Consider the following 17,454-nt stretch of genomic DNA (forward strand, 5'->3'; position numbering starts at 1 on the left):
CACATACATGTTACACATAATTTACACCTCCACGTACCTGTCCCGCATCATTGACACCTCCACATTCCTGTACCACATCATTACACCTCCACATACATGTTACACATCATTTACACCTCCACATTCCTGTCCCACTTCATTTACACCTCCGCATACCACCTGTCCCACATCATTTACATGTCCACATACCTGTCCAACATCATTTACAACTCATCATACCTGTTCCCTATAATTTACACCTCTACATACCTGCCCTACATCATTTACACCTCCACATACCTATCTCACATCATTTACATCTCCACGTACCCGTTGCACATCATTTACACCTCCACATACCTGTCCCACATCATTTACACCTCAACATACCTATCCCACATTTTTACATCTCAACATACCTGTTCCACATCATTTACACCTCCACATACCTATCCCACATAATTACACCTCCACATACCCGTTCCACATAATTTACACCTCCACATTCCTGTCCACCATCATTACACCTCCACATACCTATCCCACATAATTACACCTCCACATACCCGTTCCATATAATTTACACCTCCACATTCCTGTCCACCATCATTACACCTCCACACACCTGCCCTATATCATTTACACCTCCACATATCCATCCCATATCATTTACACCTCCACATACCTGTCCCACATCATTTACACCTCCACATACCTGTCCCACATCATTTACACCTCCACATACCAATCCCACATCAGTTACACCTCCACATTCCTGTGGCACATCATTTACACCTCCACATACCACCTGTCCCACATCATTTACATGACCACATACCTGTCCCACATCATTTACAACTCAACATACATGTTCCCTATAATTTACACCTCTACATACCTGTCCCACATCACTTACACCTCCACATACCTGTCCCACATAATTTACACCTCTGCATACCTGCCCTACATCATTTACACCTCCACATACCTATCCCACATCAGTTACACCTCCACGTACCCGTTGCACATCATTTACACCTCCACATACCTGTCCCACATCATTTACACCTCAACATATCTATCCCACATTTTTACATCTCAACATACCTGTTCCACATCATTTACACCTCCACATACCTATCCCACATCATTTACACCTCCACATTCCTGTCCACCATCATTACACCTCCACATACCTGTCCCGTGTAATTTACACCTCCACATACCTGCCCTACATCATTTACACCTCCACATACCCATCCCACATCATTTACACCTCCACGTACCCGTTCCACATCATTTACACCTCCACATACCTGTCCCACATCATTTACACCTCCACATACCTGATCCACATCATTTACACCCCCACATACCTGTTCTACATAATTTACACCTCCACATACCTATCCCACATCATTACACCTCCACATACCCTTTCTACATAATTTACACCTCCACATTCCTGTCCACCATCATTACATTTCCACATACATGTCCCACATAATTTACACGTCCACATACCTGTTCCACATCATTTACACCTCCACATACCACCTGTCCCACATACCCATCCCACATCTTTTACACCTCCACATACCTGTACCACATGATTTATACCTCCACATTCCTGTCCCAGATCATTACACCTCCACATACATGTTACACATCATTTACACCTCCACATTCCTGTCCCACATCATTTACACCTCCACATACATGTTACACATCATTTACACCTCCACATTCCTGTCCCACATCATTTACACCCCCGCATACATGTTACACATCATTTACACCTCCACATTCCTGTCCCACATCATTTACACCTCCACATACGTTACACATAATTTACACCTCCACATACCTGTCCCACATTATTTACACCTCCACATACCACCTGTTCCACATCACTTACACCTCCACATACCTGTACCACATAATTTACACCTCCACATACCACCTGTCCCACAACATTTACACCTCCACATACCTGTCCCGCATAATTTAATCCATTATTGTGTTTTTTAGAGAAATTCACCTGAAAACTGACATGTCTTTATTGGCCAAATTAAGCTATTTAAACAGAATCAGTATGCACTGTTTGCATGACCGGCGGTTCAAGTCCCGACAGCGGAGGAACGGCAGTGAAGATCCCGATATTTTTTCTATTTACTAACCTAACCTCCTCCCCTAACCCTAACCCTCCCTTAGGGGTTCCTAACCCTAACCTCCCCCCTAAGTGCCTAACCCTAACCTCCCCCCAAGTGCCTAACCCTAACCTCCCCCCAAGTGCCTAACCCTAACCCCCCTCTAAGTGCCTAAGCCTACACCCCCTTCACCGCAGCCTAACCCTAAATCTTCCGGGGAGGTACCTAACCCTAACCTCTACCTGGGGGTGCCTAACCCTAGCCCCCCCTTCCCCCAGTCTAACCCTATCCTCCCGGGGGGTTGCTTAACCCTAAGTCCCCCTCGGGAGCCCCTAACCTAACCCCCCCTTCGATCGGTAAGCCGGGTGTCAAGATGCCGGTGTAGGTCTAATGGCTGGCTGTATTCAATTTCAAAGACTTTTCGCAGGTTCGAAAAGTCTTTGAAAAAAAACGGGGATAACTTTTCACCACTGAATAGGTGGCGAAAAAAGTGCAGAATTGGGGTTTAGGGGTGCAGGCTTAAAAAAAATAGCCTGCACCCCTGGGAATGACATTTAAAAGATAACTGTGTCAAAAAAAAGTTTTAAAAAAAATAGGGACACCCCAAAAAATTATTTTAAAAATTGGGGTGAAAAAAAAAATGGGAAAAAATTGTTTAACAATAGGGAAACAGGTTCAGGGCTATTCTGCAAGTATGCGGCAGGTGTTTTGTAGAATAGGCTATTAGCGGCAGGTGCATAGTTGCAGAATTTTTAAAAACTTACTTTAGGGACTTAAAAAAATGCTAGTACCCATTTTCATGTACCCCAAGTGCTCTTCTGCATCACTTCTTCAATGTTGGGAAAAAAACACCTGCTGCGGCTATTTAAATCCCAGACTTTCATTTGCAGGCTAAAACGGGGGTACCCATAGTGATCCCTATGTTTTTACAACTTTAGGGGGGTCCTACAATTTTTTTAAGGAAAATTTCGTAACTTTACGCAAATCCCACTTCGCCAGGTCCCGTTTTCATTAGTTTCATATTGAATACGGGGATAAGCGGGCGCGCGCCCGATACTTTATCCGAGGTAAAAGCTCTGATATGAAACGTAAACTTCGACAGCGAAGTTTACGTTTCATATTGAATTCCCCTCTTAGAGTTTATGATGTGAAGTTTTAAGTTCAATTATATTTTGTGTTATGTGCAATAATCATCAACAGAAGTCTAAAAGTTATGCCAACATATTTAAATACAATGCTATTCAAGGCTACACCTTAAAATATGGAACCTTAAATTTAATAAAAAACAATAATTTGCTTAATAAAGAAAGCCATAAAAAATACAATAGGAAAAGTATGTAATGAGTCTCTCCTTTCTCTGACGAGTCAGAGTGTGGTGGTAATACTTCTGATCATGAATAAGGGAGGATCTTCATTATCATGTAAATACTGTAGAAAGGACGAACACTGTAAAGATAGAAAGCACTTGTCTATTTAACCACCGTGTTTCACCTGTTAAGTTGCGGATTTGACTGATTAAATAATTGCCCCTCCTGCAGTCTCACATTAAATAAAATGAAAGCATAATGATGACATTTTTCCCAGTCATACACATTCATTGGACATGAAAGAGTTAATAGGCAAAATTTACTAAGCGGCGGTTTGACGGCGGTTTCAATTCTATTCTAAACCCCGGCGGTTTGGTGGCGGTTTCTATTCTATTCTAAACCCCGGGGGTTTGGTGGCGGTTTTGCAGTGGTTTCTAAATGATAGCCCTGTTCTATTCTATTCCAAAATGTGTTTTGATGGCAGTTTTGCAGCGGTTTTGGCCTTAGTAAATCTGCAGAAAGCAAAACTGCCGCCAAATCACATTTTAGAATAGAATAGAACAGGGCTGTCATTTAGAGACCGCTGCAAAACCGCCACCAAACCCCCGGGGTTTAGAATAGAATAGAAACCGCCACCAAACCCCCGGGGTTAGAATAGAATAGAAACCGCCACCAAACCGCCGGGGTTTAGAATAGAATAGATACCGCCGCTTAGTAAATTTTGCCCAAAGTCTCAATGATTGGTTGGTACACTTTTTTTTTTACATTTTGTATAGTAACATAACAGGTAGCATAGCTCACCCTCTAATATTGTCATAACAATGTACCTGACAAGTCCGGCTGTCTGTCCCCTTGAAACGGCTTTTTCATACTGCTTTTTAGCAACTTCCTTTTCCTTTATTACCCCAGCATACATTACTCCATCAATTATCCTGCAGTAGATTGACATATTATAAACATATAGAGATTGCTCGTTACCGGCAAAGAAATATGGTCTGTTTTATAAACCACTTTCTGATAATAATTTTAAAGATTAAGGGCTCTATTTATTAAACTTAAAAGCATAATTTCTCCAGCACTTTGCATGGAGTAAATACATTTTTTCTCTTCTCCCTATTTATAGGAAAGAATACTGCAGTGAAATCGGTCATTGGAGAAGTTGTGTGTACAACAAAATGCATTAGGTGACTGGCTGGACTGTTGAACTGGACCCTTGTGGAAGACCAAGCACCTACCTAGAGCTCACAGCCAGGCCTGGCTCCTGACACGTTCTGTCAGTGCAGCCACACAAGGGTGCCTGGTCCGTCTGAAGAAATCTGCTGTAGGTATAATTTTATGGTCAGGGGGAGGACACAGAAGGAACGAGGAGAGGGGAAGCACGGGATGGCGCTGGGTGCAGAGACACCTAGCGCCGGTCCTGCTCACAGCCTAGCTAGGGTGAGGTTGGACTGCTGATTCCATTGTGTGTCCACAGTGGTCTTGTTATATGCATTTGAAGTTACCATTACTTTGATGTAAGGGTTTTAACGTGTTTTTCATATTAAAGTGTTTTGAAATCCTATACTGCGAGTGACCTATGGCATTCTTGCTTGGGTGCTTTCTGGTGAAAGGATGTTGCTACCGGCCAAATTTTAATTCACTTGGATGATGTCCAAAGACATTTTGGCCTGAAAAAGGAGAGTTTAAAAAAACCACAGATAAGCTTTAATTCAAGTTTATTTAATATATGTATATTTATGTATGCAAAGTTTATTTAATGAATGCATATAATTCATTGTACTTTTTTTGTGGATTCTAAATTATTACAGTGCCCTCTTTTTGTGTGTTATTGTATATGTATGGTTTTTGTATATACTGTATATATTGGGAAAGGAGTCAGTCCTACTATTTACTGGTTTATACAGGATATGATTGGGCCACTGGGAGCACAGGACTGTTCCCGCTGGTGGCTTACCAGAGCCACTGGATCCCCTTCCCCGCCAGGTCAATTCACAGGCTTCATTCCGGCATTGTTATTGTGGCACTGCTGAGAAGTAGGGTTGCCACAGCAAGAAAGAGAGACAGAATAAAGTAAGTATCTGTTTAACAAAGAAGGCTGTGCAAACCTATGATTATTGCCCAACACAGCGTGGTTGTAGTTTCAGTACATGTTTATTATAACAATTAGCCATATATTAAAATTAGCATTTGAAGCATAAAATTCATTCAAAAATCACAGTGTAAAATAGAAAGAATAGGCTATCCCGCTTCTAAGTAATATTGTTGCTAAATGTTTACTATAAATAGCAACATAAGAATGAAAATAAAAATAAAAAGTGCCTTATGATGGCTTTAGAAGAAATGACACAGTCACAATTCCAACAAGTACTTGGTATGAATGGAAATTTTTACCATCATCAGAGGGTAGTGATCTGCTGTGAGAGCAGTAGATATCGTCGGTGGTTATTCTGATTAACCAGAGAAGTCCTGGGCCGTAAGTATCAAAAGAGATCCACAGGTCAATCTGGATATGCAGCCCTGCTGATGTAATTGGTGCTATTATTGTGAATAACTACTGCTCCGGAGTTCTGTTAATACCGTCTGTGGATGGTGTCTGCACGTCTCTGTCGGATGCGAACTGTCCGCGTGCAGAGGATGTGTGCAGTTTGCACAGTATGTCCTGTTGTGCTCCGTTTTACGGACTGTGGGCCTGATTCAGAGCCGGACGCTCTGACAGAGTATTCGCTCTGAAACAGGGCCGTCCCTGCTGTTTTTTGGAGCGGCCTCCTGGCCGCTCGCATAGCTGTGGGTGTGACCACCCACAGCTATAGCGAGCGGCTAAAATGATGGTCGCGATGGTCAAGACCATCGCGACCATCGGGCTTGCGACGAGACCCTGTGGTAGGGTCTCGCTGCCGCAAGCCCAGGAGTGCTTTTGGCTCTATCAGAGCCGAGAGCACTCCCACTGACATCACTAGTGATGTCAGTGGGGCCGGATGCAGACGGTAGGCGTTCCCATGGGAACGCCTCCGTCTGGGCAGCTACGCCCCCGGCACGCCCACCAAAGGGGGCGTGCTGTCAATCACCATCGACAGCACGTCCCCTTTGGTGCGAGACCCTTAACGACGGCTGCGCACCATCAACCCGCTTGCGAGCGCTCAGCGCTCGCGAGCGGGTCTGAATCAGGCCCTGTGTGCTGGGGCTGATAATATATGTTAGGAGTGACCACAGTGGATAAGAAGCAGACTAGATGGAAGCAATAATAGCTGTTTCTCTCTGCTTGTTTGCAAGTGGCAGCCACTGACTGCTAAATAGCAGTTAGCCACAGTCTGTGTGCAGTGAGTATAACAAGATGTTTGCAATGGTATGCTCACTTGCAATAGGGCTCGTAAAGAGACAAGTTGTAGTGTATCCTCTGGAGGTTGTGTACACAGGTTCTGGTGTGAACGGTATTGTGGGATAGTCCAAACAAACTCAACGCGTTTCTGTGCTGTTTAGCACCTTCGTCAAGAGCATAATGTTCCATTTGAAAAGAGGTGGTTTATAAAGGGGACTTGTTAATTATCAGCAGATGTGTCTCTCCATGTGATTAAGGGGAGATTTAAACTTCACAGTTTTGATTAACCCTCCTTCTATTAAAGGGATACACATGAACTGATAGAAGCAGTTCTACATAGACTTACAAATACAATACCCAATTATTATATGAACTTGGCATGATAATAAACAATAATGTAACTATGTAACTCCTATATTCTACAGGTTCTACCTACAGATGATGTCCTAAATAGCGAACTTCATGTAGTGAACCCTCCTCATACTAAATACTGAATAACAAACAAGGTCCTTTCTCAGAACATAGCGTAACTGTAATAGATAGTTAATATCTAGTGTATAAAATCTATCCTAAGATGTGGATAAACATCCCCATCGTACATCTGTATCCAACTAATGTGGAATAACAAAAAATGACAGTGATAATCATTAAAAATAAAAAATTGTATAACAAACAATGTAAGAAAAATAAATAAATCAAAAGATCTCTAAAGAAGAAATATTAATGTGTTGGTATCCATATGCATTAAAATACAACCCATCATATCAACCAAAATTTATGTAGTATATGATGTATCCATATTATATTCAGACAAACATTATTGGACAAACATGTTGGTACATATTAACAATAAGCTAGCCTGCGGGAACTCGAGTACTAAATTATGTTTTATTTCAAAATCTGTGTCTGCAATTTCATTGAGACCTTCAGGTTGCATATTTCCCATTTGATGTATCCAAAACGTCTCTCGTAAGCACAGTCGAGAGTACCTATCTCCCCCTCTTGAAGTTGGGATAATGGTTTCTATACCTACAATTTTCATACATTTGTGATTTCCTTGGTGTGATTCTACACAGTGTCTGGAAAGTGAGTGTTCTGTAGATTTCTGCAATGTTCCAGAAATCTATCGTTAAGTCTACGTGTAGTGCGACCTATGTACTGCATACCACAGGTGCAGTTGATGAGATATATTATATCTGTCGAGTTGCAATTGATGTATGTTTTGATTGGAAATGTCATTTTCATAGTAAATGAGGCAAAAGTGAGTGTTTTATGCTGTATAAATTCACGTTATACATTTCGTGGAACCACACTTATAACAGCCTATGGTCTTGGTGGGTAACCAGTTAGTGTTGTTATCATTCCCACCCCTCTATGTTTGATGTGTGTGGTTCCTCTTAAATAATGTAGGTGCCAACAGATTTCCCGAGTTTTTTGCTTTTTTAAAAATAACCCTCATTCCTGCACCTATCTCATTCTTTAGTATGGGATCTGTAAATAAAACTTTTTGATTAGTGTTATTGATCTTTCTTATGTTGCCTGCTGCTGAATTGTATCTAGTTATAAATTTGATAGCTTGAGTAAAGTTGGACTGAGATTGTTCATTATAGGGTTGATTGGTGATAAAATGTGATTGTCTATCCATTACTGATATTTTATTGTATGAATCCTGTAGTAATGATACTCTTTCTTCCTGAAGGCTTCCAACAATTCATGCGAATGTTCTTGAAATTCATTAAAATCTGAACAATTTCTATGGATACGGCGTAGCTGACCAAAAGGAATATTTTGCAACCATAATAAGAATATTTATTAGAATAAATTAAGTGACTGGGCTGTAGTCGGAAGAATGTAAGGAGCTGGAGAGACACAGGGGGGCCTGGAGAGACACAGGGTTCCTGGAACTGGAGTGACACAGGGGGTCCCAGAGAGACACAGAGGGGGCCTGGAGAGACACAGGTGGTAACTATATATACATTTCTTTGTGGACATGATCAATCTTATTGCAAGCATGCACGCACTTTTTATTTTTTAAATACTAGAGATTCGTGTTGAGGAACTTGGAGCAGTTCCCAGTTCTACTGTGGGAATTCCCCCCCCCCCTTTTTTTTTTTACTTATTGGTATACAACTAAAAGACTGTGTGATAATTGAACGTGGAGAGCTGTGCAGACAACCTGTTGTTACAATATTATTGGATTCAGCTGGAGATTCTCTTTGTGTGAAATTTAACTGCTGCATAAGGATATAACGGCTTATTTCTCTAGACTGAATTTAATGCAGACAGCTGGATAATATCATTGTCAAAATCAACAGGAGACCTTTGTGCTGTTGGAACATTAATTGATACATAAAAATCCATTATTCTACGATATCTAAAGAACAACTATTTTATGCTGCTAAAGTAACAATTAATGTGAAACAAGGTTGCAAAGTGAACTTTTTTGTTATTTCCAAGGTTGGAACACAGCTGTTGTTATTACTAACCTATAGGAAAACAGTCTTCTTGTGGTTTATGTCAATTAGGATTTTTTTAAGTTCTAAGTACCATTTTAAATTAATGCATATTATTAAATATGTCATAAGCCGCCGCACTGCTAATCCTGTGCGAGGCGAACGCCGAGCCAGCGTTCATTGAGACTCCACCTACCTGCTATCTGTCATTCTGGGGCTGATCCGGAGTGGCTCCTGAGTCCATATCCTGCTGCTATGAACACTGCTCTGATGCCTGTGATAGTGTTTCCATGTGTTTCCGGTTGTGGCCAGTCTCCTTTTTGTTCAGTCGAGTTCCAGATTCCAGTTTGCCATGTCTACTCTCTGCCGTTTGTTCCATCCAGGCAGCATGGTCCACATAACATCTGCTGTTTGCTGCTTGTGTCATCTTGGCGGCATGGTGTGCATCTCTGCCCTCAGCCGCTAGTGTCATCCCAGTGGCACAGAGTGCGCTCACGTCCAAAGTACGCAATCCAGCGTACCAGCGCCAGTGTCAACCCGGCGACATTGGCCGCACCTCAGCATCCAAAGTGCGCTATCCGGAATGCAACGCCAGTGTCAACCCGGCGACATTGGTCTCATCTCAGCAACATAATGCACAACCAGGCGCACTATCACCAGAGACTTATCAGCCTTCAAGGCTACCTCACAGCCCAAGGCTGCATCTTGTTCTTGGCCCACAGGCCGCAACAGGCCAAGGCATACCAGCGCTCAAGGCTGCCACACAACCCAAAGGCTGCATCTTATCCTCGGCCTACAGGCAGCAACAAGCCAAGGCATACCAGCCCTTAAGGCTGCCACACAGCCCAAAGGCTGCATCTTATCCACGGCCCATAGGCCGCAACAAGCCAAGGCTTACCAGCCCTCAAGGCTCTCACAACTAGCTAACCATCAAGGCTGCCACATAGCCCAAAGGCTGCATCTTGCTTATGGCCACAGGCCGCTACTTGCCAAGGGTCCAACCCTCAAGGTTGCTACGCGGCTCAGTAGCCGCACCGTGCTTAAACTCTTTTAGGCAAAGTCCGCCTAGGGCATCGCTTCTTAGGACTGTGTACAACTAAATATGCCTGACTAACCCTCTGTTTCTAACAATATAATACTTAGATTAGTACATTTTAGATCTGTTAAATATCTGCAAATCTGGAGTTTTTTCTTTTTTGTCCCAATAATGTTTGTTAAATAGCTGGTATTATCGTTTCACAAAAGAAAGGATTGAATAAATTCTTCATTTTCTAATTATAAAGAACTGTGTGCTAGCGCTTTCTACCCCCTTTTTTTCTGTTGGTCTATATTTATAAGGGTTGAGTAATTCCCTTATTTTTGGAAGCAACAGGCAATTCAGTTCCATATTAAGGAGTTTAATTGGCCCTGGTATATATATATTTTTTCCCTTTATTTACTGATAAAAACCATGCTACCATCAGTCAAGTGATGAAGACTGTCATGGCTGCACCCATGACAGCAACCTCGGTAACCACGTCATGGAGCAGCACATGGATGTCCAAGTGCACCTAAGGCATAATCCTCAGCACATCACTCAACGCCGCACCTGACGTCTGACCGCACGAGAAGTCAGGAGTAGTAGGCGCTGTGGTAAATAACGGCCGATCCTATGCCGAAACCTGACTGTACCCCCCCTCCTTTCAGGGTGGACTCTGGACAACCACAAGGCTTATCAGGAAATCTTTTGTGAAAAGCTCGAACAAGTTGAGGAGCATAGACGTCAGAGGCCTTAATCCATGCTCGTTCTTCAGGTCCTTATCCTTTCCAGTTAACAGGATACTGAAGGCAATTAGATCGATGTCGCAAATCAAGGATTCTCTCAATCTCAAACTCGACACCCTGTTGAGTTTGCACTTGAGGTGTTTTAGGTGAAGAATATTGAAATTGATTAAAAATCAAAGGACATAACAGAGAGTTATGGAAGGTATAGGAGATCTTCAGCTGGGGTGGAAGTTCTAGTTTATACACCACAGGATTTATTACCTTGAGAATGAAGCATGGGGCGAACTTAATGCTTGGCACTTTTAAACAAATATTCTTAGATGATAACCATACCCTATCTCCGACTCTCAGAAGGGAAACCGCAAGACATTTTTTATCAGCAAAAGTTTTTGCATCTACTTGAGACTTTCTTCAAGGAACAATGAATATTTTTTCATAAGTCCGCAAATGTGCCTACCAAGTTAGTTACAGCTGGAACTTCCATGGATGGTAAATCTTGAAAATCAGGCACTCATGGATGTCTACCATAGACTGCAAAATATGGAGTGGAATCAGAAGAAGAATGATACTTGAAGTTATGTGAAAACTCCGCCCAAGGTAAAAGATCAAGCCAGTCATCCTGTGAAGAGGATACAAAAAGTCTGATAAATGTTTCCAGCTCTTGATTCACCCTCTCTGTTTGACCATTTGTTTGTGGGCGATAGGCAGAAGAGAACTTTAACTTAATTCCGCAGGACACACACAGTGCTCTCCAAAACTTGGCTACGAATTGTACCCCTCGATCGGATATGTCTTTGGGCAAACCAAGTAGTCTGAAGATGTCTCTGATGAATATCTTCGCCAGTTGTGAAACAGAGAAAGACCGACTAGGGGAATAAAATGGGCCATCTTTGAGAATCGATCCACAATCACCCAAATGGTATTATGTCCTTTGGACAGTGGTAATTCTGAAATAAAATCCATAGAGAGGTGTGTCCATGGAGCAACTGGAACAGGTAAAGGATATAATGGGCCCACGACTTTATTGCGAGTGACTTTATGCTTAGCACATAAGATAATAATAAGATTGCTGCACAAAAATGTGCAAGTCTTAAGAATGCCTGAATGTCCAGAAAAAAGGGAGGCATGGGCCCATGTCAGTAAGCTTTTACACAGTTGTGGAGCAACAAAGATTGTGCCTGGTGGGGAAGACAGGAGTTGAGTGAGAACAAATACGAGAAGGTCTAGGATTGGGTGAACTTGAGGTTGATCCTCTTCCTGTTGTGCAGATAGAAAAGACCGAGACAGGGCATCAGCTTTCTTGTTCAGGACTCCAGGGTGGAACTAAAGCTTGAAGTCAAACCTAGAGAAAAAGAGGGACCAACGAGCTTGTCTGGCATTTAATCGATGAGCTGTTTGGAGGTAAACCAAATTTTTATGATTTGTAATGATGGTGACAGGGAATCTTGCACCCTCCATAAGATGTCACCACTCTTCCAATGCCAAGCGCATATCTAGTAACTCCTGGTCACCGATGGCATAATTTTTCTCAGCCGGAGAAAATTTTTGCGAGAAGAACCCACATGGGTGAGTCCTCAGCAGTTTGGAACAGCACAGCTCTCACCCCCACCGAAGAGGCATCAACTTCCAGAATGAAGGGCTTTTCAAGTTGTGGTTGGCAAAAGATTGGTGCTGTGGAGAATGCTGTTTTTAGATTTTGAAACGCCATTACTGCCGAAGGGGCCCAATTGGAAGGATTGGCTCCCTTCTTGGTGAGAGCTGTGATGGGAGCATCCAGAGTGGAGAAGTTCAAAATAGTCTATAATAATTAGAAAATCCTAAGAATCGCTGGGTAGCTTTCAGGAAGTTAGGTTGAGGCCAGTCCCGTATGGCACTCAGTTTGTCTGGATTCATCTGTAGAGAATCTCCAGAGATGATGTGCCCCAGAAAAGGCACGGAGGATTGCTCGAAGAGACACTTTGAAATCTTTCCATATAGACAGTGGTCACGAAGATGGTATAATATCTCTTGTACATGAAATCGGTGTGACTGCAGATCCTTGGAAAAATGTAAATGTCATCTAGATAGACTGCACGAACTTATAAAGGACATCCCTGAAAATGTAATTCACGTAACCTTGGAACACTGCTGGTGCATTACATAACCCAAAAGGCATTACCAAGTATTCAAAGTGACCATCTCGGGTGTTGAATGCGGATTTCCACTCATCTCCCGTCTTGATGCGGATCAAGTTGTAGGCCCCACAAAGATCCAATTTGTGAAAAAGTGAGCTCCAAGAACCTTGTCAAAAAGTTCAGAGATGAGTGGCAGCGGGTATCAGTTCTTGATAGTAATTAGATTGAGTCCACGGTAGTCTATGCAGGGTCTGAGTCCCCTGCCCTTCTTCTCAACAAAGAAGAATCCAGGCCCAGCAGGAGAAGAGGATGGTCTGATAAACCCTTTGGCTAGGTTTTCTTTAATGTAGTCGGGCATGGCTTCTGTTTCCAGAACCGAAAGAGGGTAAATTCGGCCACGAGGTGGCATTTTCCCAGGAATGAGATCAATGCCACAGTCCCAAGAGCGATGAGGAGGTAATTCCTCGGCAGCCTGTTCATAAAAAACGTCAGAAAAATCCTGATATGGTTCCAGCATACGGGGATCTAGGAGGACTTACAATTGATCAAGAGTAGGAGGCTTAAAAGCAGGTCCAGTAGAAACTTGATGGATACATACAGGAAGCACACGAGACAGACATTGATGAAAACAGTCCGGACCCCAAGCAAGGATTTGCATATTAGACCAATTCAGCGTAGGGTTATGAATTTTAAGCCAAGGCAGATCTAAAACTAGTTCGTAGGAGGTTTTAGGTAGGACTAAGAATGCTAACATTTCTTGATGAAGGCATCCTACTCGGAGGGACACCAGGTGGGTAACAGAAGAAATGGAATCTCCCAAAATTACATTGCTGTTGACCCCCAATAGTGACTGGTATACCAGGGTACTGTATGTGCCAAGGATTATGAAATAAAATTTCCGGTGACTCTGGAATCCACCAAGGCTTTCAACTCATTTGTCCTTGACTTGTGAGAAAGGGACAGTGATAACAGACTATCCATTAAATGGGATGGCTTGATCACTACCCCCAACTGGACGCTCCTAGAACCAGTTAGGGTCTTGTGTTTCCCACAAGAAGAGGACAAAAAGAACGAGGTCCAGAGCTGCACAGTAGAGGCAGAACTTATTCTGGAACCAATGGGTTCGCTCAGCCGTGGTTAGCCAGGATTTACTGCATAGGTTCTTCTATACTCATTGCCGGAGAAGAGGAACATGCATCTAATAACAACCAATCCCGAAAATGATCCTCTCGTCCTCTACTAGCCAATTTGTTCTCTATGGCGTAAGTCAATCTTAATATACAGAGAGATTACTTTGGAGGCTCTGGAAGATCTCGAGAGGCTAACTCATCTTTTCTGAAAGACCATGTATAAAGGCAGCCTTGAGGGCCACTTTGTTCATTTTAATTCAGAAGAAATGGTTTGAAATTGGACCATGTACTGTCCCAAGGTACGGGTCCCTTGTCGGACTCGAAGGAGATCAGAAGAAGCAGAGGCAGTGTGGCCCAGCTCATCAAAGATTCTCTGGAAAGAGGAAATAAAGTTCTCATAGTTGGACACTAGAGGATCTGCTCATTCCCATAATGGGGAGACCCAATCCAAAGTGGTTCCAGTCAGCAGCAAAATAATATGTCACTTTTGACCTAGACGTCAGAAAATTCTGTGGCAGGCATTCAAACTGAATCTCACATTGGTTGATGAAACCGCGGCAATGTCTTGGGTTTCCATCAAAGCGTTCAAGACAGACGAGACTTCTGTGTCTCTGGAACAGGAGGATGGACTGGAGGCTTTGAAGGAGCAGACACGGTGGGAGGAGAAGTAACATGGCCAAGGTTGATTGGATGGAAAGTAGAGACCCAGAGAGCTCTTCTAAATATTGAGCCACTTGATGTTGCGCTGCCTCCTGATTATCTATGCAAGAGGCAAGATCTTGCAATGCCCCTGCACCCTGGGACCCTGAAGCTTCCATTGGCCCTGTACAAACTGTCATGACTGGCTCAGGAGGATCTCCTACTGAGGAGCTGAAAGCTGAGGTCCCGGGTTGTGGAAGGAATCGGAGGTGAGGGGCCTGGATGTATGTCCTCCTCATCCACAAGTATCGGATGTTGGGGAGACCTGACCAAAGGCATGGAATCTAAGCTGCTGGGAGGTGTTCACTAGTGACCCTTCCAAGCGGGATATGGGTTTAAGCTGCACCCAGCAAGCAGGTCATGGCCCTTTGGTTAGGTATCCGATACAGGTGGGAAATGGAGGGAGATAACACCGATGAGGCCCAGGAGATTGTACTTTTGAAAGAAGCACTAGTGAGGATTCTGTACATGGATATTGTACAGAGTGTGCGGGCAAGGTATCAGATGCACTGCTGGCACAGTAGAGTGGCACTGTAGTTGTACTCGGATGTTGTACTCAGTACGCAGGCAAGGTATCAGATGCACCAATGGCACAGGAGAGTGACACTGTGGTAGTACTCGGAGGATGTACAGAGTATGCGGGCAAGGTATCAGACGCACCGCTGGCACAGGAGAGTAACTAGAAATAACTCGAGTGCAGAATTGCAAGGTAACCTGGAACGAAGAGACGGCAAGCAAACACTAGTAGAAACGACGTTGTACAGGCAACTTCCTGTTATCCAGAGCCTAGTAATATACCAAATTAGCAGTCCATTGGAGGACAGCATCAGCTGATAACAACCATGCTACCATTGGACGAAGGGTCAGTCAGGTGATAAAGACTGTCATGGCAGTGCCCATGATGGCAACCTCGGTAACCAAGTCACGGAGCAGCACATGGATGTCCAAGTGTGCCTAAGGCATAATCCTCAGCGCATCACTTGCCACGTCACCTGACATCAGACCGCACGAGAAGTCAGGGGAAGTCGGCGCTGTGGTGAGTAATGGCTGATCCTAGACCGAAACCTGACAATCCTACACTAATGGTTCCAGTTCGATATCCTGCACCATAGGTTCCAAACCAATATCCAGCAAAATTGGTTTCAATCCAATATCCTATACTATCGGTTCCAGTCCGATATCCTATACCATTGGTTCCAGTCCAATATCCTATACTATCAGTTCCAGTCCGATATCCTATACCATCAGTTCCATCCCGTGTCGTCCAGTCTGGTTCCATCCCAGTGTCGTACATTCCAGTTCTATCCTGCAGGTTCAGTTGTCAACTGCCAGTTCAGGGAAACCCAACTGCACGTCGGGCGCAGCTAAGCCCAAACTCCCTTGCTGGGGTCCCTCGTGAAAACCATTGGCATGTTAGACTCTGCACTTCTGTTCTGGGTCTTAGCAAATTCCACAGTACTGTTCAGCTTCCTTCAGCCTCAGACTACATCTCATGATCCGTAACTATATAAAACCATCCAGTTTTTAGACTTGTGCTCCAGGACCCATTTCAACCAGCGACTCCAGTCCGGTTCCACAAACAAACAAACAAACACAAGCATTACAGGTATTCTTAATCGAATACTAATTCATTTGCGACAAAATTGGCCGATTGTGGGCCTGATTCAGAGCCGCTCGTAAGTGGCCACTCGTTCGCTCTGAGCGATGTTCGCACAACTGCGCATGCGTATGGGTCGTAATGCACATGCGCAAACTAGTCATTGCGGTCGGAAATCGAGCGCTCGCAAAACAGCGAGGGGCTGCTAATTTGATTGACAGAATGTACCGTTTGTGGGTGGTAACAGGGGAAGGTGCTTGAAGACGGAGGAGTGGAGATCCGAACGCAGGCGTGCCTAACGGTAAAAAGGGCGTTTAATGGGAGTGCATAATTAGTGCACTTGGTTGTCTTTTAGCCTGAACTGCTCGCAGTGATTGCGGTAGGAAAAACCTACCACAAGCACTGCGAGCAGTTCAGATGCCTTTCGATGTACCCGATTAATCAAATAAATACCGGAGATGACGTGTGATGCGAACGGTAAAGGGGCATCTTTACAAAATAGCGAGCGCATTTTTCGTTTGCTCACTCAGACATAGAGGCGTCAACAAACCGCAATGAGCGAGTGCACAATTTAAATAGCCGGACCCTTTTTTTGAACGACCGTCCGTATATAGCGTCCGGGTCTGAATCAGGCCCTGTGTGTGTGTTAGCAACTGCGATCCAAGCTGAATCAGCTCACCACTCTCACTGCACTCACCACTGTCACTGCACTCACCTTCTTGATTCACAAATACACTACCGGACTCTCCAAGTCTTTCCCCTTCCTCCAGCTCAGGAGGACGCCCAGTTCATCATGCTGCTTCTGAGTTTGGCCGCTCTGGTTTACTGCCCCACATCCTTTTCCTCCTCCTTTTCGCTCTCCTCCTCGGGATCTCTTCGGCATGCTGTTCCCCTGCCCACACCACTGTTTTAGGTGCTGACTCTGTCCGTGCTGTGGAGGGCGGC

General features: G+C 43.8%; 1 protein-coding gene across 1 annotated transcript in view; it reads right to left on the reverse strand.

Annotated features, from left to right (window-relative positions):
- LOC148511927 (inter-alpha-trypsin inhibitor heavy chain H3-like) overlaps nucleotides 1-17,454 on the reverse strand; it is a 233,322-nt gene that overhangs the window by 162,908 nt on the left and 52,960 nt on the right. Inside the window, exon 4 of the mRNA XM_088482493.1 lies at nucleotides 4,264-4,368. Coding sequence (XP_088338619.1) covers nucleotides 4,264-4,368 — 105 coding nt within the window. The remainder of the gene's footprint in view (nucleotides 1-4,263; nucleotides 4,369-17,454) is intronic.

The sequence above is a fragment of the Taudactylus pleione genome, unplaced genomic scaffold, assembly GCF_031769625.1.
Source record: "Taudactylus pleione unplaced genomic scaffold, aTauple2 ptg000289l, whole genome shotgun sequence".
NCBI lineage: Eukaryota > Metazoa > Chordata > Amphibia > Anura > Myobatrachidae > Taudactylus > Taudactylus pleione.